General features: G+C 45.2%; 1 protein-coding gene across 1 annotated transcript in view; it reads right to left on the bottom strand.

Annotated features, from left to right (window-relative positions):
• WWC2 (WW and C2 domain containing 2) overlaps window positions 1-21,715 on the bottom strand; it is a 272,174-nt gene extending 250,459 nt beyond the window's left edge. The window contains exon 1 of the mRNA XM_040333887.1: window positions 21,268-21,715. Coding sequence (XP_040189821.1) covers window positions 21,268-21,395 — 128 coding nt within the window. The 5' untranslated portion in view covers window positions 21,396-21,715. The remainder of the gene's footprint in view (window positions 1-21,267) is intronic.
• Window positions 21,716-22,639: the final 924 nt, after the last annotated feature.

Below are 22,639 nucleotides of genomic sequence, written 5' to 3'. Positions count from 1 at the left end.
GCCAGCGCGGGCTGGCCGGTAATTGAGGCCACAGCTTTGCGGCCTTCTGCAGGCCTCAGCTTCCTTCTGTGATCTGGCGCCATCTTGTGGTAGCCGTTGGCATTACAGGTTACATTACATTACATTACAAGTAGCAAAACAGCAGTTCTAATGTGTTTTTTCACTGCCATCTCCTTCCCTCTAATTAGAACCCCAAACATTATATATATTTTTTATTCTAACACCCTAGAGAATAAAATGGGGGTCGTTGCATTACTTTCTGTCACACACCGAAAGTAACAGTAAACAACAGTAAAGTTAGCCCAATTTTTTTATATTGTGAAAGATAATGTTTCGCCAAGTAAATTGATACCCAACATCACGCTTCAAAATTGCGTACGCTCGTGGAATGGCGACAAACTTTTACTCTTTAAAATCTCCATAGGCGACATTTAAAAAATTCTACAGGTTGCATGTTTTGAGTTACAGAGGAGGTCTAGGGATAGAATTATTGCTCTCGCTCTACTAATCGCGGTGATACCTCACATGTGTGGTTTGAATACCGTTTACATATGCAGGCGCTACTCACGTATGTGTTCTCTTAACCGCGCAAGCTTGGTGGAACGGGGTGCATTTTTTGGCTTCTAACTTTTTTAGCTGGCTCCTAGATTCCAAGCAAATTTGTCAAACCCTGCACTAAACTCTGGAGACAATTCACTTACAAATGAAGATCATAAATCGACCCCAATCGACTCTAAAAGCACACTGGGCATTTAGTCCCTATGCCTCAGATCTTGGAAAAGGTGAACCATCCAGCCCCACAAATAAAAACATTAGTAAACCGGCCATATACAAAGCAAATTTCCATGGTTGCAGGAAAGAAATTTGCTCGATTCCCCCATCAACACAGACAGAATCCCTTCTTCCGGGCCATTATCCTCTCCAAATCGCATGCCAAATCGGAGCCTATTGCCAGCAACGGAACCGCCTGAATCGGTGCCACGACGACTTTGTGGTGCCGCACCAATTCACATAAGTAGTTTCTGCACTCCATTTGGCAACTTCAGGGGCGATTTCAATAGATATCTGTGCATGAACCCGCACAGATGTCTCTCAAATCGCCCCCGAAGTTGGACTAAAATGCCAGTTTGAAATCTTGCGAGTTCGGCTGACCAGGTTAAAGGATAACTCTACTTTCATTGGGAAATAATATTATTATTATTATTATAATAATATATATATATATATATATATATATATATATATATATATACACACACACACACACACACACACACACACACATATATATATATACACACACATACATACTGTATATATTTTAGCATATACAATTGCTTGCTACACAAGCCATGTTTGTATCCTTTTCAATCTGCAGTATATGAAACCCCCAGAAAAGTAATTTACTGCTTGTGCGATTGGCAACCCCTGCAACAAATATATTATTTTTGGTGAGATACTCCCAAAGGGTCAATCACTTCTAAGAAAGGATTCAGGCACTGCAATTTTTCTTTTTGGAATACTGCAAGTACATTATTTCTTATATTTTGTTCAGCATTTATCTTTTTCTCTCCATTCTTATCTTTATTTGATACCCATTTTGGGTACCTAAAGGTCTCTGTTAGAACCAATATGATATTTCTTTATAATAACTAGATGATAAAGTCATTCTCTTTGTTTGCTAAGAAATACTTTTAAAATTAATATATTTCTTATACATATTAAGGTTACATTTTAATTGTGGATCTGACACGCATCTGTGTTTTTCTGCATTATTAATATATTTGTAATAGTAACTATATGTACTATCCTTACTATACTTTTGTTAATGAAAATCATTATTTGTACATACTTTGACAACTCTGAAATAAAAACGATTGAAAAAGAATACTGCAAGTGCATCAGCTGATTATTAATGAAAAAGTCGCTCCCATTCAGATTCACAACAAGCAACGTTTTCTTCAAAGCAGAGAAAGGGTAGATTGCTAAAATCTCTGAAATGTACGTAGATCGACCAGGGTTTTTAATTTTTTTCTCTCCCAAAAAGGAGACGTTTCGCTTTAAGCACCCCCCCCCCCCAAAAAAAAATGCCACATATGGCATGTCATTTTTGGGGATGGGAAAACAAGTACCTAGTTCTGACAGATACCCGCTCCCTTCTTTCAATCCTCTGGGACAGGTCACAGGTCCAAGAAGATTGCCTGACCAATGGAGAGGCGCTGCACGACCCGGCTGTGAAGCTGCACACAATGCCGGCGCCGCAGAGAGGTGAGGGAGAGAAGCGAGGGCTAGGGCGGCCGTGTCGCTGGACTGTGGGACAGGTGAGAGTGTGCGCTTGTTAAAAGTCAGCATCTACACTTTAAGCCTATCATAGACTTTTACAAGCTGATCCGTTCCCCCCCCCCCCCATGCCTTTCAGGAAACGTTGGGATCTGAGGTTTAGGGGTTAAATACCCAGTGAGCATAAAGTCAAAGTCTCAGCTGAGCCAAACATACCTTAGCGATACACCAGTAGACACGGGGTGTCAGATGTGCAAGTTTGGCGTCTAGTGTCTAATGGCACCTTACATTGTGGTTTCACTCACTGGGAACACAAATAATGATAACAAAAGAAAACACTACTAAGCACGGCAACTACACTTCATTAGCACAGAGTAAATGGAAGTGCAAACAAACGGAGCATATGCACACTAACAGCATCCATCAGCAAACAACGTTGGTTTGTAAAAAAGGCCATTTAGCATTAAAACAAGTGTAGTAACAGCGATAGTGAAGTGTGCACTGTCATTATGGAAGTGTATACACACTAAACACAATAATCATTACCAGAACCATAATCCCTGAAATCTCTTAATTCAAGCAGAGCCGATTAAATAATAAAATAATCAGCTCCATTGCAATAGTAGCAATTATAGCAAGCAATAATAATAAATGGCTGTAACAACAATATTGAAGTGGGCCCAACTAAAACCAATCCACAGCAATCAAAAACCTTGGACAGGTGACATGTTTCACACTATATCTAGTGTTTAGTCATAAACTATGACGCAGATTATATAAATACATGCACAACATGTGCCCGCATCCAAAAGAAGAATCCTGCAAGCTATAGCCCGATACTTGCAAAAATCTGCTTGCAGAGCTATTTGGGGGTAAGGATAGCTACAAACAAAGTAAAGTATGATTTGACTTCTATTTAGGGCCATCTTTACATGGATAGCCGTTTTTTTTTTTTTTTACTTTTTGACAACTCTGAAAAGCTGTCAAAGCTCAGAGTCAGTTGACAGGCAACTTGGAGACGATATGCTGCCTCCTGGACTCAAAACAAGGCTTCAGACACGCTCTGTTAAAGCTCTCTGAGCGCAAGTCAAAGCTCCTGTCACTAAACAAAATGGATAGCTTACAGTCCTGTTTACACCTTGCTTTTGCTTGGTTCTTCGATGAGGCTTCGGTGGAGCTTCGATGAGGCTTTGGTGGAGCTTTGATGAGGCTTCAAGCGAGCTTTGCCATTCACTTCTATGGAGGTTACACAAAGTCAATTCGGCTTGGTGCAGGCTGGCAAGTGAGTTTTTGTTTGTTGTTTTTGACATGCGTCGCCCTTCCATGTGCTCATTGCTGCAAAGGCATAGGTGGGGGTGGTTGCCACTTGTTAACCAGAAGAATCCCGCCTGAAGCTCATGCTTTATGGGTATGAGCACGAATCTCAGAAGCGAGCAAGGTCACCCTACAGGACAAAGCTTGTTGCTGTTCTGGGGCTTTGTTTCTCAATTCAAAATATTCCCCTAACTGCAGAAATTCTTGCATATGCTATTACAGCTAAGGGCATACAGCCTACCCTGTGTGTATCATGCATTCACGGGAGACTGAAAACTCACCAGTAACATTTTTAAAGTAACACAAAATTACATTTTCTTTCTACTTTAAAAGCACACTTTACCAAGAAGTAGCATACTTGAGTAATGAACACCTCCAAACAAAGAGAATTTCTAGCAAGGACCAGGCTGCAGTAAGAATCTGCTACGCCTGAGCAATCTCAGAGTGCAATGTGAGGTTAGCACTGTTACAGATCACATTCCTTCGACAGGTATGTCAGGGGTATGGACGAAACGCTGCAGCCTGTTCTGTGTAACTACAACATACAGATACCTGTTTGTTTACCTCGCTGTGTCACACACATGGGAATGCAGCTCACAAAACCCTGCAATTATTTATAGTCGACTTGATTTAAACATACACAACTCATCAGAAGAAAATACACTTTCCTATATCTTACTGGCCAAAAGATCTAAACAGGAAGGAATGCCAGCGGATGGTGAAATGTCTCATGTACAAAGTGAAGATAGTACAGAACTGACACTTTCTATAAAGGAAGGCTCACAGGCTCTGCACTCATTGAAGGTTTATCATATTTCTACAGAGAAAGTGTGCTCTGAAAGAAGATCTTTGCAAGTTCAACAATAGTCTTAAAAGCATGCCTGGAAAAGCAATAAACACATGTAGCTATGGCTTAAATTGCTTTGTAATAAGCACTGTGGAAAGTTAGCAGAAAGCCAATGAGACCGGGAATGATTTGAGCTAAGAAGACAGGTATGTGACCATAGAGGCAATGGGAATCTGAACATGTCAGAAGCAAAGCGAGCGAACATTTTCAAATATAATATACTGCAAATATTAAGAAGCTAGGGGAAAAGAAAGTGAAGGCGGTGCGAATAGAAACCAGAGTCTTCAGCTCCGTTTTTCCCAGCCTATAAAAACGCCAGCAGGAATTAAAGGGAAAAAAAGTTTCTATTGGCAAAACCTTCACCTTTCCTCTCCCTCCCCTAATGCCGCGTACACAGGATCGGTCCATCCGATGAGAATGGTCTGATGGACCGTTTTCATTGGTTAACCGATTAAGCTGACTGATGGTCAGTCGTGCCTACACACCATCGGTTAAAAAAACGATTGTGTCAGAACGCGGCGACGTAAAACACAACGATGTGCTGAAAAAAAGGAAGTTCAATGCTTCCAAGCATGCGTCGACTTGATTCTGAGCATGCGTGGATTTTTAACCGATGCTTTTGCATACCAACGATCGTTTTTTTTTCCCCATCGGTTAGGAATCCATCGGTTAAATTTAAAAACAAGTTTGTTCGTTTTTTTAACCGATGGCGCCCACACACGATCAGTTTGGACCGATGAAAAACGATCCATCGGACCATTCTCATCGGTTTAACCGATCGTGTGTATGTGGCATCATGCACACATAGCAGCTAAATGCATAGACTGAAAGTCCCCCAATTCATCACTAGCATAGAGACACAACCATAAACCAATGAGGTTTATACTAAACATGATGAAGTGGAGGTTAGACCCACACTTTTTTGGTTGTGGATAGTGTAGGGAAGGGTCAAAACTGTTGTCTGTGTCCCTACTGAAATGGTAGTAAACTGTTTATTTATTATTGATACACGATGCATACTAGCACATTATGGTATTGACTTGCAGGGTGGAACTTGGTTGGAAATGAGATAGATAGAGACTTTACTACCACTCTAAGCTTGCCACCATGACTCAGCAATTATGTCATCCTAGCCAATCGAAATGGCCAAAACTTAAATCCAGAAGGCAGGGTGACCCATGCCCATGACGTCACTCCCACGCATGCATGCACGCGGAAGCCCTCGGCTGCGGCTTGGAGCTCTGAAGGTCCAGCACGGTATGACATCAGTGATGTCATCAGCTGTATCCAGTGGGAATATCTCCTAAACACTGCAAGTTTAGGAGATATTCACTGTACCTACAGGAAAGAATTACCCAAGTCCAAAAAAAAAACCACACAACTTCACCACCACTTTAATGGGCTATGCCCTTGAGTGGAAGTAGGGTTAGTCTAATGTCTGTCCAGCACTCATGGTAAAGACAGGTCATTTGGACTTGGTCAAGTTACTGTTCAAGCATGTTCACATTATAACTGACTGCCACTGGTAACATTTTTTTGTTGGAAATTGCTTTTTAATCTGTCTAAACGTTGGTTTTCGGGCAAGGCTATTGAATAATGGTGTTGTGGTATTTAAGCCTGTGCTCCACAGCAGTCAAGCAGTTATGGTGCCGATATTTGTCAGTTTTCAGTCCTCTTGAGTAGACTGAAAACTGACAGCTAGTCATTATAGAAAGCCAATTCTCTTTTATTGTATGCTATTAGTATAGTTATAAAGTGCATTCACTCTGAAAGAACTTTCTCCAATATAACTTAATGACTTGTATTTTCTTCACCGTGACATACACACATAATTTACAGTACAGTATGTGGAGGTATACCAGGAATCAGCATAGTCACAGCTTAATTATGTTGCATAAGACTGTGATTAAGACTTTGGACACAAAAACATCCCAGCACATCAAGGACTGTCATGGTAGTTGCAACCAAAGTATTTTAACCCGATATCCTTATGAAATTACACAATTCTAGCTGCACTCCATGTATACAGCAAGGAGCACAAAGCGGCCAAAACCAGGTTACTTTTTGCTGAACCATGCTGGAAAGCCATGAAATAACAGCTAAAGCCTCTTCTGCATTTCTACAGGTGATATGAAGTTGGAAAAGAATGCCATTAAAGCGGAGTTCCACCTAAAAATGGAACTTCCTCTTAACCCACTCCTCGCCCCCTTTGGCATGTAATTTTTTTTGGGGGGGGGGGGGGAGCGGGGGCTTCAGGAGAAGGGGACTTCCTGTCCCACTTCCTCCTTCCGCCGAGGTGCTGGAAAGGCGATTAGCTTAATCGCCTTTTCACAGCCCCTCCCTGTAGACGAGCGACTGTCCAAGCGGACGGCGCCACGCCGCTCGCGCATGCGCACTGCCGCTCGCGTATGCGCAGTGGGTGCCCGGCCGTGAAGCCGAAAGCTGTCACTGCCGGGTGCCCACACTAAGAATGAAGACGCCGGCCGGCGAGGGGGGGCGAGGAGCGGGGCCCCGGCCGGCACGTCGCTGGAGCCGTGGAGCAGGTAAGTGTCAGTTTATTAAAAGCCAGCAGCTACACTTTTTGTAGCTGCTGACTTTTAATAAACTTAAAAAAAAGGTGGAAAACCCCTTTAAGTGCACTAACCTATGGCGCCCAGATATCTATTTGCAGTTATGATCAGTTGAACAAAAAGTGCACCTTATATGAATTATTATAAAAATTAAAAACAGTAGTGTGTGTGTGTGTGTGTGTGTGTCTCTTTTTTCTCCCTCCACAAAAAAAATAAAAATAAAGAACACACCTTCCATGTAAAAAGTGTTTTCTACTCTGGTGTAGCACATCAGCACTGGGTGCAGGCACCAAGCTGAACATTAGGGGAATGGGTTCCGGCAAGTCTGCACAGACTATCTTTGGCTTGCTGCATGTGCCCAATATCAATAAGGACTGCCACAGCTAGTACACACTGCACTGAAATTGGGCACACAGAACCATGAATAAGTTGCTTTAGAGAACACAGGTACTCTTTGGTAGGTGTAGGTGAAAGAAGCCGGTAAAATACCTGGTGTTGCAGAGGTGCCCACAGAGAAATAGTGTGTTAGGATTTGTCAGATTATAAGGAATTTGCCAATCAATGAGGATAGGAAATATGCCCTGGCCGGTAAGGGACGTCCAGGCAATGTCCTGACCAGTAAGAGGCGTTTGGGAGTGTCCCCACAAATAAGTGAATCAAGTTTGGGTGGAAGACAGCGCTGGACTGGTACTATTGGATGCTGTCTACCAGAAGCTTTCATACGTGGAGGGTATCGCTTCCAATGGGCTGTATCCCAATTGTAGGTAGCAAGTTATACTCTGTTGGGGACTAGAGCTGCTACCTTTCTGATAAAACAACGGGGCTATTACTGTAGAAAACACTAATGCCGCGTACACACAACGTTTCATGACGAGAAAAATGCCATTTTTTTAATTAATCGTTAAAAACGATCGTGTGTAGGCTACAGAGCATTTTTCTCAACGAGAAAAATGGGCATTAAAAAATTTAGAACATGCTCTATTTTTCCTCGTCATTTTTCACGTAGTGTACGCTTTAACGACGGCAAAAAAAAACGCGCATGCTCAGAAGTTATAAGAAGGTATATTTGCATAATCAGCCCAAAGGGTGGCGCCATTCGAATAAAACTTCCCCTTCATAGTGCCGTTGTACGTCACCACGCTTTGCTCAAGCATTTTTTTTCCATGATCGTGTGTATGCAAGGCAGGCTTGACAAGAATCACTTTGAGAAAAACTTCATTTTTTCCATGACATGAAAAATGGTCATGTGTACGCAACTTTAGATTAGAGAGGAGCGTCCGGTGTCCAGAAGAACAACTCACTTAATGATTTTTAGATTTGTTTATTGAAGATACTTGTATATTTTTATCTTCAATAAACCAATATAAGAATCATTGAGAAGTTTTTCTGGACACTGGAAAGAAGGAATGTCCTCACCAATAAGTAAAGGAAGAAGATCGAGGAAATTACAAGGTGTCACTAAACATGTCATTGATATTATCAATAAAGATTTCTTCATCACAATTTCATTAGGTTGAAACATTCCCGCCATCAGCCCTAGCACCCATTGAGTAGTAGTGCGTTAGAACATGGCAGACAAGGAAGGAACATACATCTCAACCAACCATTCAGCCTGCTAGCAAAATTTTCTTCAACATGTTTATATTGGTTGGGACATTCCTTCCTTCATGGTCTGTCATATCCTAACTTCTTCAAGTTTGCAACTACTCTATTTATTAAAAAAAAAAAAAAAAAAATGTATTCCATTTTTATTGATTGCTATAAAAATGGCACACGGGACTGAACAACAACAACAACATGGTCGACCATAGCCAATAACATTACTTGTAAAAGCCATGACTATCGTGTCGATGTTACAACAGGTCCACATATATAAAACAGGTGAAGGAATAGATCTACAGAATGCAAAAACAATCAAAATTAAATAAATGGCAAACCTAGCCAGCAAATCTGCGTGGACGTAGGACTTGACTACAACAAGCTTTAAGAGCGAACATCTCCGTAATCTACATGGAGACAGACATATACCTCACGTGTGTTTATAGGTAGCATATACCATGAGAACCATTCAAGGAAGATTTTTGATTGGTTACCAGGAGTTTCTTCATACTTTACATTTCCTTTTCAATGCATTACTGTGCTGGCTTGAATCAGGAAGGTCACTGAAGATTCCATATTCTAAGGCAGTGGTCTCCAAACTGTGGCCTGAGGGCCAGATGTGGCTCTTCACTTTATGTAGCCCTTGGGGCACTACTTCTTTCATTGATACAAGGGATCATTTCTTCTTACTGAGACCAATGATGAGGCACAGTTCTTTCCACCAACACCCACAGTGGGGCATAATTCCTCTCAGTGATGACCACAATAGGGCACCATTCCTTCCTGGCACCATTGATGGGCCGTACTGCCTTCCACCAATATGAACATAGGAACACTATTCCTCCCATTACCAACAGTGGGGTACCATTTCTCCCACTGATATTAATGATAGGGCATTATTATTATCACCGACATCAACAATGGGTCACTATTCCTGCCAATGACACCAATGTTGAGTTCTATTCCTCCCACTAATACCAACAATGGGGCACTATTCCTCCTACTGACCAAAGGTGTTATGATTTTTTTTTTTTTTAAGTCCTACTGACCACCAAGACTGAGGCATTTTTCTCCTCCCACTGGCCATAGTGGGCCATTGTTCCTCCTAAAGTCTGAAGGACAGTAAACTGGACCTTTGTTTAAAAAGTTTGGAAACCCCTGCTTGAAAGTAAACATAATTTGATCGAGTTATAGGAACACAAGACATGAAATTTTAAAATATATATATATATATATATATATATATATATATATATATATAAAGGGCTGGGGAAATTAAAGATTAATTCCTCGATTAATCTTTAATTCTTTTGATCGATCAACATTCTTGACATCACCGGACAGCCTAGACAGTGAGACTTACCCTGCTGGATGCGAGCAAACTGCACCCATTGGATTGAGGTACCTTTGCATCTGTGGAGCAGGGGGATGCATCAGGCTCCATCAGGGGAAGGGGGCAAAAAAAGAGATTTTTAATACAGCTTACCTGTAAAATCTTTTTCTTGGAGTACATCACGGGACACAGAGCGGCATTCATTACTATATGGGTTATATGGAGTACCTTCAGGTGTAGACACTGGCAATCTTCAAACAGGAAATGCCCCTCCCTATATAACCCCCTCCCATAGGAGGAGTACCTCAGTTTTGTAGCAAGCAGTATGCCTCCCAAAATGGTCCTCAAAAGAGGGGTGGGAGCTCTGTGTCCCGTGATGTACTCCAAGAAAAAGATTTTACAGGTAAGCTGTATTAAAAATCTCTTTTTCTTTATCGTTACATCACGGGACACAGAGCGGCATTCATTACTATATGGGATGTCCCAAAGCAATGCTTACAATGAGGGGAGGGAGAACATCTCCAAGACAAAAGGATTTAATTTAGAGATATACTCAAATCATAATAAATCCAACTTATTTGAGAAAAATAATCTTAAATTTTAAATTTAACTCAAAAAAAGAGGAGCCCCCGGAATCCGAGGGTCTCAAAATGCAGCCTGCAGCACTGCCTGCCCGAAGGCAGTATCAGTATTCCTTCTTACGTCCAACTTGTAGAATTTTGTAAATGTGTGGACAGAAGACCAGGTTGCCGCCTTGCAAACTTGAGCCATAGAGATCTGGTGGTGTGCTGCCCAGGAGGCGCCCATGGCTCTAGTAGAATGAGCCCTTAATGATACTGGAGGAGGCAACCCTTTCAAGCCGTAGGCCTGAGTGATCAATTGCTTAATCCACCTAGAAATGGTGGACTTTGCAGCTGCCTGCCCCTTCTTGGGCCCATCCGGTAGAATAAACAGCACATCTGTTTTCCGGATCTTCTCTGTAGCTTTAAGATAGGCCTTCATGGCCCTGACAATATCCAAGGTATGCAGCAACCCTTCCTTTCTGGAAGTAGGTTTAGGGAAGAAGGATGGTAATACCAAATCCTGGTTCAAATGAAAACTGGATATGACCTTCGGTAAGAAGGAAGGATGAGGGCGGAGAACGACCTTGTCCTTATGAAATATAAGATATGGTTCCTTACAGGATAAGGCTGCCAGTTCCGAAACTCTTCTTGCGGAAACTATGGCAACCAAAAACACCAACTTCCTTGTCAGTAGAACCAAAGGAACTTCAGCCAACGGCTCAAACGGTTGTTTCTGTAAACTCGACAGAACAAGATTTAAATCCCACGGACAAAGCGGGGATTTAACTGGAGGTTTAATACGTAAGACCCCTTGAAGGAAGGTCTTAACCAGCGAGTGGGTGGCCAGCGGCCGCTGAAACCACACTGACAGGGCAGAAATCTGTCCTTTGATTGTGCTTAATGCCAATCCTTTATCCACTCCTAGCTGGAGAAAACTTAAAACTCTATCTATGGTGAACTTGCGAGGAAGCCATAGCTTGGACTCGCACCAGCCTATATAGGCCTTCCAGACCCTGTGATAAATCACCCTAGAGACCGGTTTCCTGGCTCTGATTAGGGTAGAGATTACTTTCTGAGACAGACCTCTACCCCTGAGAATCAAGGATTCAGCTTCCAGGCCGTCAAATTTAGATGCCGTAAGGCAGGGTGGAGGATCGGACCTTGCGATAGCAGGTCTGGCCTTAGAGGCAGAGTCCAAGGGTTTCCCACTACCATCCTTAGGATTAGTGAGTACCAAGCCCTTCTGGGCCATGCTGGAGCTACCAGGATAACTGGTATGTGCTCCACCCGGATCCTGCGCAGCAGGCGGGGTAGTAACTGGAGCGGGGGAAACGCATAAAGAAGCTTGAACTGATGCCAAGGGCAAACCAGAGCATCGGTTCCGCAGGCCATCGGATCCCTTGAGCGGGACATGAACCTGTCTAGCTTCTTGTTGAGTCTCGATGCCATGATATCCACGTCCGGCACTCCCCATCTTTGGCAGAGTGCTTGAAAGACTTGTGGATGCAGAGACCATTCCCCCGGCCATAGAGTCTGGCGGCTTAAGAAGTCCGCCTGAAAGTTGTCCACTCCGGGAATGAATATTGCCGATATGCAGGGCACATGAGCCTCTGCCCATAGGAGAATCAAGCTCACTTCTCTCTGAGCGGCCTGACTCCTGGTCCCCCCTTGGTGATTTATGTATGCCACTGCCGTGGCATTGTCTGATTGAATTCTCACCGGGAGCCCCTGCAATTTCGACGTCCAAGCCCTGAGGGCTAGTCGAACAGCTCTGAGCTCCAAGATGTTGATGGGTAAAAGCTTCTCTGGCTTTGCCCAAATACCTTGGCGAGTGGAACCATCCACAATCGCTCCCCAGCCCGTCAGGCTGGCGTCTGTGGTCACTATCTTCCAAGCCACTGGGCTGAAAGATTTTCCCTTCAGTAGATTCTGAGGGTCTAACCACCAACACAGACTTTGCCGGACTCTTGATGAGAGAGGCAACGGGATATCCAAGGCCTGTGGCCTTCTGCTCCATGCTGACAGGATGGCTGCCTGCAGGATGCGAGTGTGGCTCTGGGCGTATGGCACCGCCTCGAAAGTAGCCACCATCTTGCCTAGTAATCTCATACATAGGCGAATAGTCGGTTCTTTCTTGCTTAGAACCAGTAGGATTAATTCCTTGATGGCTTTGACCTTCCTCAGAGGTAGGAACACCCCTTGTTGTTCCGTGTCTAATCTCATGCCGAGATATTCCAACTGCCTTGTGGGCTGTAATGCTGACTTTTCTCGATTTAGGACCCAGCCGAACCTCTCGAGGTATTGGACCGTGAGGGCCACTGCTCGTTCCAAGCCGGGAGACGAGTGGTCTATGACTAGGAGGTCGTCCAGGTATGCTAGGATCGTGACCCCTTGGATCCTTAGCTTGGCTAGGATTGGAGCTAGAACCTTCGTGAACACCCGGGGGGCCGTAGCCAACCCGAAGGGAAGCGCCACGAATTGGAAATGACGCGAAGCCACCATAAAGCGTAGATATCTTTGATGTGGCTGATAAATTGGAACATGAAGGTAGGCATCCTTTATGTCTATGGACGCCATGAAGTCGTCTTTTTGGAGTGTGGCAGCTGCTGACCGCACGGATTCCATCCGAAATGAGCGGACTTTTAAGTATGCATTTACCATCTTTAGGTCCAAAATTGGCCTGACATCTCCATTGGGCTTTAGGATGATGAATAGGTTGGAGTAGAAACCCAGCCCCTGTTCCAGGACTGGTACCTCTACTATTACTTCCTGGGAAAGTAGATGATCTAGAGCCGCCCTTAACGCGGCTCCTTTCTCCAGATCGTTTGGAATCCTCGACTCCTGGAAATGAGGAGGAGGAAACCTTAGGAATTCTAGCTTGTAGCCTGTGGCCACGGAAGACCGTACCCACTCGTCGGGAATGCTGGCTTCCCAAATCTCCGAAAAGAGTCGCAGCCTTCCCCCCACCTTCGTGGGTGGGGGCGCCCCTTCATGAGGTAGACTTGGGGGCTGGTTTTGCTGGCTTGCGAAACCACTGCCTCTTGCCCCTAACAGCCTGTCCTTGTGATCTGCTGTTGAAGCCGAAGTTTGTTCTTGCAGGAGGCCGTCGATACTGCTTGGCATTAGAGGGCCCCTGCCCAGGGGAGGACTGTCGTTTAAACGCAGGTCCCTGAACCCTCTTCTTAGTTGGCAAGAGAGTACTCTTGCCGCTTGAAATGGTCTGAATGTATTTATCTAAGTCCTCTCCGAAGAGCCGTCCTCCATGGAAGGGAAACCCTGCCAGGAGCTTCTTGCATGGGGGCTCAGCCTCCCAGCTTTTTAACCATAAGAGTCTTCTCATATGGATAAGGGATAATGATAAACGTGACGCTTGTTGGATAGAATCCTTGATTGCGTCTACCGTAAAACATATGGCCTTAGGGACATCCGAAAATTCTTCTGCCTGCTCGGCAGGAATAAGTTCAAGCATTTGCTTAAATTGATCCGATAAAGCTTGAGCGACTCCAATCGCAGCCACGGCTGGCTGTACTACTGCCCCTGCAGAAGTGAAGGAGTTCTTAAGTAGGGCTTCCAAGCGTCTATCAACTGGATCTTTGAAAACCTGTACGTTTTCTACAGGACATGTTAACGATTTGTTAACACATGAGATGGCTGCGTCTACTGCAGGAGAAGCCCATCTCTTGGAAAACTTTTCTTCCATAGGATATAAGACAGAAAATTTCTTAGGTGGAAAGAAAACCTTGTCTGGTTTGTTCCACTCTTGGAACAAGACTTCCTCCAATAGAGGATGGATCGGAAACACAGCACTGCTTTGAGGCGCCCTCAGTGAGCCCAAAGCTGAAACCGTCAATACCTGGAGATCTGGTACAGGCAGGTTGAATGCCTTATGGACCAAGTCCGTCAAGCCCTGAATCCACCAGCTCTCCCTCAGGGAGACTGCCCCAGACTCCTCTGTATCCGGATCTTCGATCCCTGAACCTACTTGGTCTCTGTCCAAGAGGTCCAATTCCCCAGAGGAAAGGACCTCCTCTTCCGAGGGTCCGCGCACGGGTGACGGAGATCTATTCCGCTTACTACCCCGCATGGCTGCGGCTATCATTTCTCCCATGCTTCTCCGCATCTCATTTAAAGAGGCGAGTAACACCTCCTCCGTGACCACCTTAGGGTTGGGTTGACTCGCGTCAGCTCTAGCCCCAGACCCCGATGGCCCAAAGGCTCCCTGTGGGGAAAGCAGCGGCATAGCTCTATCCGAGACCTCAGATTCTGCGGGGGAATCCCCACCTTTTGTACCCTCTGATCTTGATGCCATGGTACAATACCGAGGTACACCTGCTACTTATTGGTACCTGGGACTTATAATAGTTAAATGCCCAAACACCTGTTTGGGGAATAAAAAATGTTTCCTCTACCCTAGATGACACTTTTTTTTTTTTTTTCAAAGAAAAACTTTTCTTCTTCTTTTTTTTTTTTTTTTTTCAATCTAGGCAAGAAAAAACATTCTATCCCCCTGAGTAGTATTGCCAAAGAAAAGACTATGAGATGGAAAAGAAAACCAGCCTATTCCTAGGCTAAACCACAATCTTCTGAAGACTGTAGTATTCTTTCTGGCCACTGTGTGTCCTCAGCGCCCCGTGCTTCACTCCAGTCCTTCCTCCCTTAAGCCAGAGAAATGAATGAGCTGTGGCATCTAAGGAAGGGCCGCCCCTTCCTTTAAACCACTGACCCGCCCTTCCCCCCCAGCTAAAACGGCGCCAAATGCGTCTATAACACGTGCACGCGCACCGCGCGCGCGCCCGCCGACGGGGGGGGGGGGGTTGGGAGGAAGGGCCTCTCTGTTCCTGCAGCCGCAGGCCTGGAACACACGAGGAGGTCAGCGTTTTGCCTGCCTTGCAGGCATGAGGGAGAGGACTGGATAGAGCATCGCCTGGAGGCTTGCAGGTAAGCATAGCTCTCTGACACACACATACACTTGTACATAAAAGGCCCCACTCACAGCTTTTCCAACACTACCAGGGAGGTCACCTTTTATGGGGAAATATAACATATAGAGCCATCCTATCTTCATGATATGTGACTGGTTTGCCAGATGCAATGCATAACCTTAGGCATGTCCCCTGTGACCTCCCAGAAAAAACTTGCTAAGAGCCAAGCCCCGCAGGTTTTTCCCCTTACTTACCTGCTCCATGCCGCAGGACTTTGCCAAGCAAGAGGTCCAATCTTCCCCCATCTCCGTGGGGATGTCTAGACCTTCAGGCCCTGGGAACCTTCTTCTTCCATGAAGGATCCACTGTCCTGGGCCCATACAGCACCCTGGCAAACAGAAAACATTAGGCGCCCCAAAGGTTTTCTAAGTTCTGGGCCCAGGGTCCAGCTCTCTTAAAAAGAAAGCATTATGGGCTATACCCCAAGGGTTTGGGGTCCGGTTACTGACCACTTTAGCGCACAGGCTTTTTTGGACAGAACCGGTAGCTCACCTAATCCCAAGGATGCGGAGGCAAGCTAAACCATGACTAACACCTAAGACACTGGCGTAAAAACTGAGGTACTCCTCCTATGGGAGGGGGTTATATAGGGAGGGGCATTTCCTGTTTGAAGATTGCCAGTGTCTACACCTGAAGGTACTCCATATAACCCATATAGTAATGAATGCCGCTCTGTGTCCCGTGATGTAACGATAAAGAAATAATCATTGTTTTCCTGTCCTAAGCAGTTTTGTGCAGACAATTCTTTGTGTATCGGCAACATCCGTGCGAAAGACTGTTCAGTTCTTCAGGGTATATTGTCAATAAAATGTGATCATGTCTGCTTCCAGAAAATGTTAACACTCTGGTATGTCTGTGTGAAAGGCTAAAGTGATGCCTACTTGCCTACTATAAAGTGACTGACAGTCAATATACTAGATAAGGTTTTATAATTAAAGTTAAACTAACTTAAAAAATGACTTGCGTCAGTGCTACAGTTTGAATTTAAAACGTATTTGTGTGAACTGTGAAGTTAAGTCATAGATTGTGGAAACTAACTAGTGTCGGGTGATTGTATATAGCGTATACCACATTTACCACTGACTAATGCAGAGTTGCAATGCAAGGAGATCAGCTAAAAGTAGTTGGAGCTGTATGTGCGTTATAATTAATCAAAATTAGTCGATTAAAAAAGAAAAAAAATCAATTAATCGAACACAAAAATTTTAATCAGCAACAGAGATATATATATATATATATATATATATATATATATATATATATATATATATATATATATATATATATATATATATATATATATATATATATATATATATACACACACACACACACAGATATCATGGGAATGAAACTTTATAAATGTTAACAAAACTTTATGTAGTATGACAATAGTGACTGTCAATGGCTGAACATTGTTCTTTATAAGAAAAAAAGGAAAAAAAATGTTTTGCCTGGATAAAAACCCCAATCAACGGTTAACATAAGCAACAATGGAGCAAGCAGGAATCCTGTGACACTGGTATTTGTACTCACAGTGTCACTTCACATAGCTGACATTTATCGCACACAATGCTGGAGGGCTAGTATGTAACTACTATGGACATACACAAGATATTTGCTTAATCCCTGGTCTGCCTTAGGGGCTACCAATATCTCTAGCAGCAAAAAAGTACTTTTTTAAAGGCTTAGGCCTTCAATGGGAAAAGCTATATTTAATATGGGCAGCACAATGAAGTTGACAACATGGCAGCAACACAGAATTAATAAAAACAAAGTCACAATAACGTGGGGTGAGGAGCTGGTAAAATCAGGCATTTGAGTCATGCAGTGGGTTTACCACCCCACAACTGCCCACTTAAAAGATAACATAAGTCAAAGCAAATTTAAAGTAGAACTATTGGCAAAACTTATTTTTTCCCCCTTTTTGGATAGCGTAAGGGAGGGTCATAACCCCGATCAGGTTTTTTTCCACCACCACCTGTGAACCATTGCACAGATTTACCTTCACTTCCTGTCACATAGCCAAGCAGGAAGTGAGAGGAAATCCTTGCAAATTAAGGGGATTCCAGGTCACCAGAACTAGTGTCCCCATTGGAAGATTTCCCCTCTATTACTTTTCTGAGGACAACCCAAAATTTGGGATTTTCTTTTACTTTCACTTTCAGTGATAATGGTGAACAGAACCAATAGAGAGGGTGAATCTCCTTAAAGTGGAAGTAAACCCTCCTATCGTTTTCAACCAAGGAAGCTGCCAACTTGGCCTCTGAGAATGGATGGTTTGAAAGTTTGGTTGAGAGCATAAACAATGTGAAAATTAGCATTTCTGGCATGCCGGGAATGTAAGTGTTTTTTGAAACTACTAATTTGATGGATTTGAACAGGGGCACAGATGGCAATAAAAACTGACTGGTGTTCTAATCTATCTTCACTGCCCAAAACTAAAAGATAAAGCAGCATACTGTCACAAAATAGAGTGGGCCGGTGCGCATGCATGGGGGTTACATCATTAGAGACTGTCCAATGGGAGAAGAACGAACATGGCAAAGTCAGAAGAGAAGGTGGACTTGGCACCGGTGAGGATAGAGTGAGCGCGGGGGACAAGCGCTGGAAGAAAACACACCCAGAGGTAGGTGTCTTATAAAGCACAGGTATGCTGTACATACTTGGATGGGGAGCGAGTTTGCAGCAACGGGGGATTTGTCGCAAACTCTATTTAATGAGCAGGTGAAGGAATTGGACTGTTTACCAGCCTGCCAACCAAACTTCCATTGTAATACTGCCACTAAATGTGACCACTGGGGGGTCACTGGGTGCTAGGAAGCTGGAGAAAGCCCTTCACATTTTCATTGGGCTACAATGTAACGGTTTGGAATTTTGGGATGCACAGAAGCAAGTTAATATGAAATTATTAGCCGATCCCTCGTACTAAAAGTATTCAGGGGATCGATTTCCACAAAAACTGCCTATTCACACACGTGGCATTGGAGTGGTAAACATAATTGGTTGAGCCATAGTCTTGCCACCCCCAAGCCCCAACATAGCGGCCAGTGAGTGTTGTACTCATGCCATGGTTGTGGTTCTTTGCTGCTACAGCCCCTGTTGGATTCAGCGGGCAGTATTGCTGCCAAACACGACCAATTCAAGGGAATGTGGATGCACTAAAAACACCCTGCAGCCACATGCAATGCACATGGCTGCAGTTCTGTGGTGTGGGCTTCAAAGTGTTAAAGCAGGAAATGAGGAGACAACAGTGGGCATGCTGGGTCGATGGTGCCACAAGGGGGTGGGGTGGACCCGCCCCCCCCCCCCCCCTTAGTTATTTAAAGAACTGACAGACAGCATTGTGATTGATATACACCAGAGGACATTTATTTTTTAAATAAAAGACTTGTCAAAAACAAATATCTTTTTTACGCTATACATTTTTTCGGGAGGTGAACGAGTGGGGGTACTCATACCCATTCATATAGGGGGAAATCAAAAGGGGGCTTCCAGATTCCGATAAGACCCCCTCAATCACTGGCCAGGGTTGTAGGGAAGAGGCCCTTGTGCTCATCAACATAGGGACAAGGCGCTTTAAGAGGGGACTGCTATGGTACGGGGGGGGGGGGGGGGGGTTATTGCTCACCTTCTCTCTTTCCTGACATGCCGGATAAGAGTCTGGTATAGATTTTGAGGGGGACCCCATGCCATTTTTGTAAAAAAAAATTGGCGTGGGCGTTCCCTTTAAAATCCATACCACCGCTTTCTTCAATTTTTTTTATTGCCGGGGTTCTGTCAATGTGTGCCCACCATCATAAAGTGCCCATGCATGCGCAGAACGGAAGGGCACTCCAGCTGAGTTGCCGATCAGCTGGAGTGACGTCCCATATCGTAGGAGCCTTTTTTCAAAGGGAGATACCATTTCACAGGCACAATTTAATGCTATGCAAAAAGCGGAGGGACAGGGAAAGCATATTGTGCCTCGCTGTTGCGCCGCGGGTTTACAGCGAGGCACAATCTGACATCTACGGTGTCCCTCCACTATATAGCTTTCAATTGTGCCCGTGAAATGGTAGAGCCCAGTGCTTAGTCATAGCTAAAGTTTGGTGTGAAATGCGTCAGCTTTTACCCCGTCTGCTGTGGCATGCTTTTTGTGCGTTTTTTGATTTTATAATAAAAGCAATTCATTTTTGGAATGCGGCTGTCCAGAACGTTTTTCCTCCATTTTTGCATCATTCCATGCATTGCCAGCACCCGTGGCTTTGGATAAGGTGAGGAGACTTTTTTGATTAGTATCCTAGATCGGTGATTTCTCTCTTTAATTTGGTCTCTGGACTTTGAATACAATTTCCTACCATGTGCACATGCGCTATGCTTACGTCATTCCAGCTGATCGGCAACTTAGCTGGAGTGCCCTTCTATTCTGCGGGCACTTTTCGACAGAGGGCACAAATCGACAGAACACCAGCAATCTTTTTTTTTTTACTTTCAGCTGTCAGGGGGAAACCCCCCTGACAGTTGATGACTCATTGGTTGTTAAGGACGCAGCAACTGCCCCACCCTTAGCAACCGTGTCAGTTAGTGGTTTTTAAAAGGGTTTTCCACACATTTTTTAAGTTTATTAAAAGTCAGCAGCTACAAAAAGGGTAGCTGCTGGCTTTTAATAAACAGACACTTACCTGCTCCACAGCTCCAGCAACGCGCCGGCCGGGGCTCCGCTCCTCGCCCCCCCTCGCCGGCGTCTTCATTCTCAGTGTGGGAATCCGGCAGTGACAGCTTTCGGCTTCACGGCCGGGCACCCATTGCGCATGCGCAAGCGGCACTGCGCATGCGCGAGCGGCGCCGTCCGATTGGACAGGCGCTCGCCTACAGGGAGGGGCTGTGAAAAGGCGATTAAGCTAATCGCCTTTCCAGCCCCTCGGCGGAAGGAGGAAGTGGGACAGGAAGTCCCCTTCTCCTGAAGCCCCCATTTCCCCCCCCCCCCAAAAAAATGACATGCCAAATGTGGCATGTAAGGGGGCGAGGAGTGGGTTAAGCGGAAGTTCCATTTTTAGGTGGAATTCCGCTTTAAGGATGCAGGCGTCTGCTTGCTCCTTAACAACGTTAATATATATGCCAGGTGGGTAAATGTGATCACTACTAAAATACCTCATAACTTTTAGAAGCATTTTTTAGTGAACGCCAATTTTTTTTGTGGTAAGATACTGCTTTGTGTATGGAGACCCCTGTGCGCGAGAGAGAGATAGGGGCTGGTAGATAGGTGTGTTAGGGGTCATAGTGTAAGTAGTGGAGAGGTAGGTAGGTGTGTGTTAGGGAATGTAGTACAAGTAGTGGAGAGGCAGGTAGGTGTGTGTTAGGGAATGTAGTACAAGTAGTGGAGAGGCAGGTAGGTGTGTGTTAGGGAATGTAGTACAAGTAGTGGAGAGGCAGGTAGGTGTGTGTTAGGGAATGTAGTGTAACTAGTGGAGAGGTAGGTGTGTGTAAGTTAGGGGTTGTAGTGGAGAAGTGAAGGGCACCACAACAGTTTAGGGAGTGTGGGAAAAGCGGCCCCGCCCCTCCCCGGTACAGGCGGCTCTATGTTGCCTCACCACATTTTTCCTTTTTTTTTCTCACACAGCCCAAAATTCCTGAGCTGGCTCCTCCCCCTTTCATTGCCCAAAGTGACTGCTCCATCCCCCTCCTGGCTTCCCCCCCTTCTCCTCTCATGATACAACATAAGCACAACTCTACACCAGCTGCTCCGTTCTTCATACAATGCCCCCCTCATCCCCGGTCCGGTCTCCCCCCTCAGTACCTGTCTCTGGGGTCTACCCAGCTGGTCTGCCGGGTGTTGTGGTCGATATAGAACACCTTGCCGTCGTAGTCTCTGGCCTCTTCCCAGCCGTCCGGTAAAGGTAGCTGGCCATTCCCTTTCCTAGGCATGATCAGCCGCTGCCGACTCGTCCATAAGTCCAGAAAGCGGGGCGGACGGGAGGGCAGGCTGTCCGGGGATCAGTGAGCGGGCATGGTGTGAGGGATGAGGGGGGACGGGGCACAGCAGGCAGAGGCAGCCGTGTGCCTGAGATCCGGGGAAGCCAGTAACCTCGGCCTGTTCCCAGCCACACACACTCATTAGCATGAGATTAGCATCCGTCTCATCTACATTCACATTCCACACTCCGCATTCCACAGCCGTAACCCCGTGTGTGCCGGACATTCCCTCCACACCCCGGACCGGCGCCACAGGAGGAGGAGCCCGGGGGAAAGTACTACTCCTCCTCATACACTACTCACCCCACACGCTTCATACCCCTCACTCACCCACAACCCGGACAGGGGGAAGAACTACTCCCCCTCACACACTACTCACCCCTCATACACCCCACACCACGGACTGGAACAGTAGGAGGAGGAGCCGCGGGAAAGTCCTATTACCCCACTCACCTTACACACTTCACTCATCCCTCACACACTTCACTAACCACCCCTCACACACTTCACTAACCACCCCTCACACACTTCACTAACCACCCCTCACACACTTCACTAACCACCCCTCACACACTTCACTAACCACACCTCACACACTTCACTCACCCCTCACACATTTCACTAACCACCCCTCACACACTTCACTAACCACCCCTCACACACTTCACTAACCACCCCTCACACATTTCACTAACCACCCCTCACACATTTCACTAACCACCCCTCACACACTTCACTAACCACCCCTCACACACTTCACTAACCACCCCTCACACACTTCACTAACCACCCCTCGCACATTTCACTAACCACCCCTCGCACATTTCACCAACCACCCCTCGCACATTTCACCAACCACCCCTCGCACATTTCACCAACCACCCCTCACACACTTCACTAACCACCCCTCACACACTTCACTCACCCCTCACACATTTCACTAACCACCCCTCACACACTTCACTAACCACACCTCACACACTTCACTCACCCCTCACACATTTCACTAACCACCCCTCACACACTTCACTAACCACCCCTCACACACTTCACTAACCACCCCTCACACACTTCACTAACCACCCCTCACACACTTCACTCACCCCTCACACATTTCACTAACCACCCCTCACACACTTCACTAACCACACCTCACACACTTCACTCACCCCTCACACATTTCACTAACCACCCCT

The sequence above is a fragment of the Rana temporaria genome, chromosome 1 (genome assembly GCF_905171775.1).
Source record: "Rana temporaria chromosome 1, aRanTem1.1, whole genome shotgun sequence".
Lineage (NCBI taxonomy): Eukaryota > Metazoa > Chordata > Amphibia > Anura > Ranidae > Rana > Rana temporaria.
Note: the sequence above shows the minus strand (reverse complement) of the source record. Positions and strands in the feature narration are given on the sequence as shown.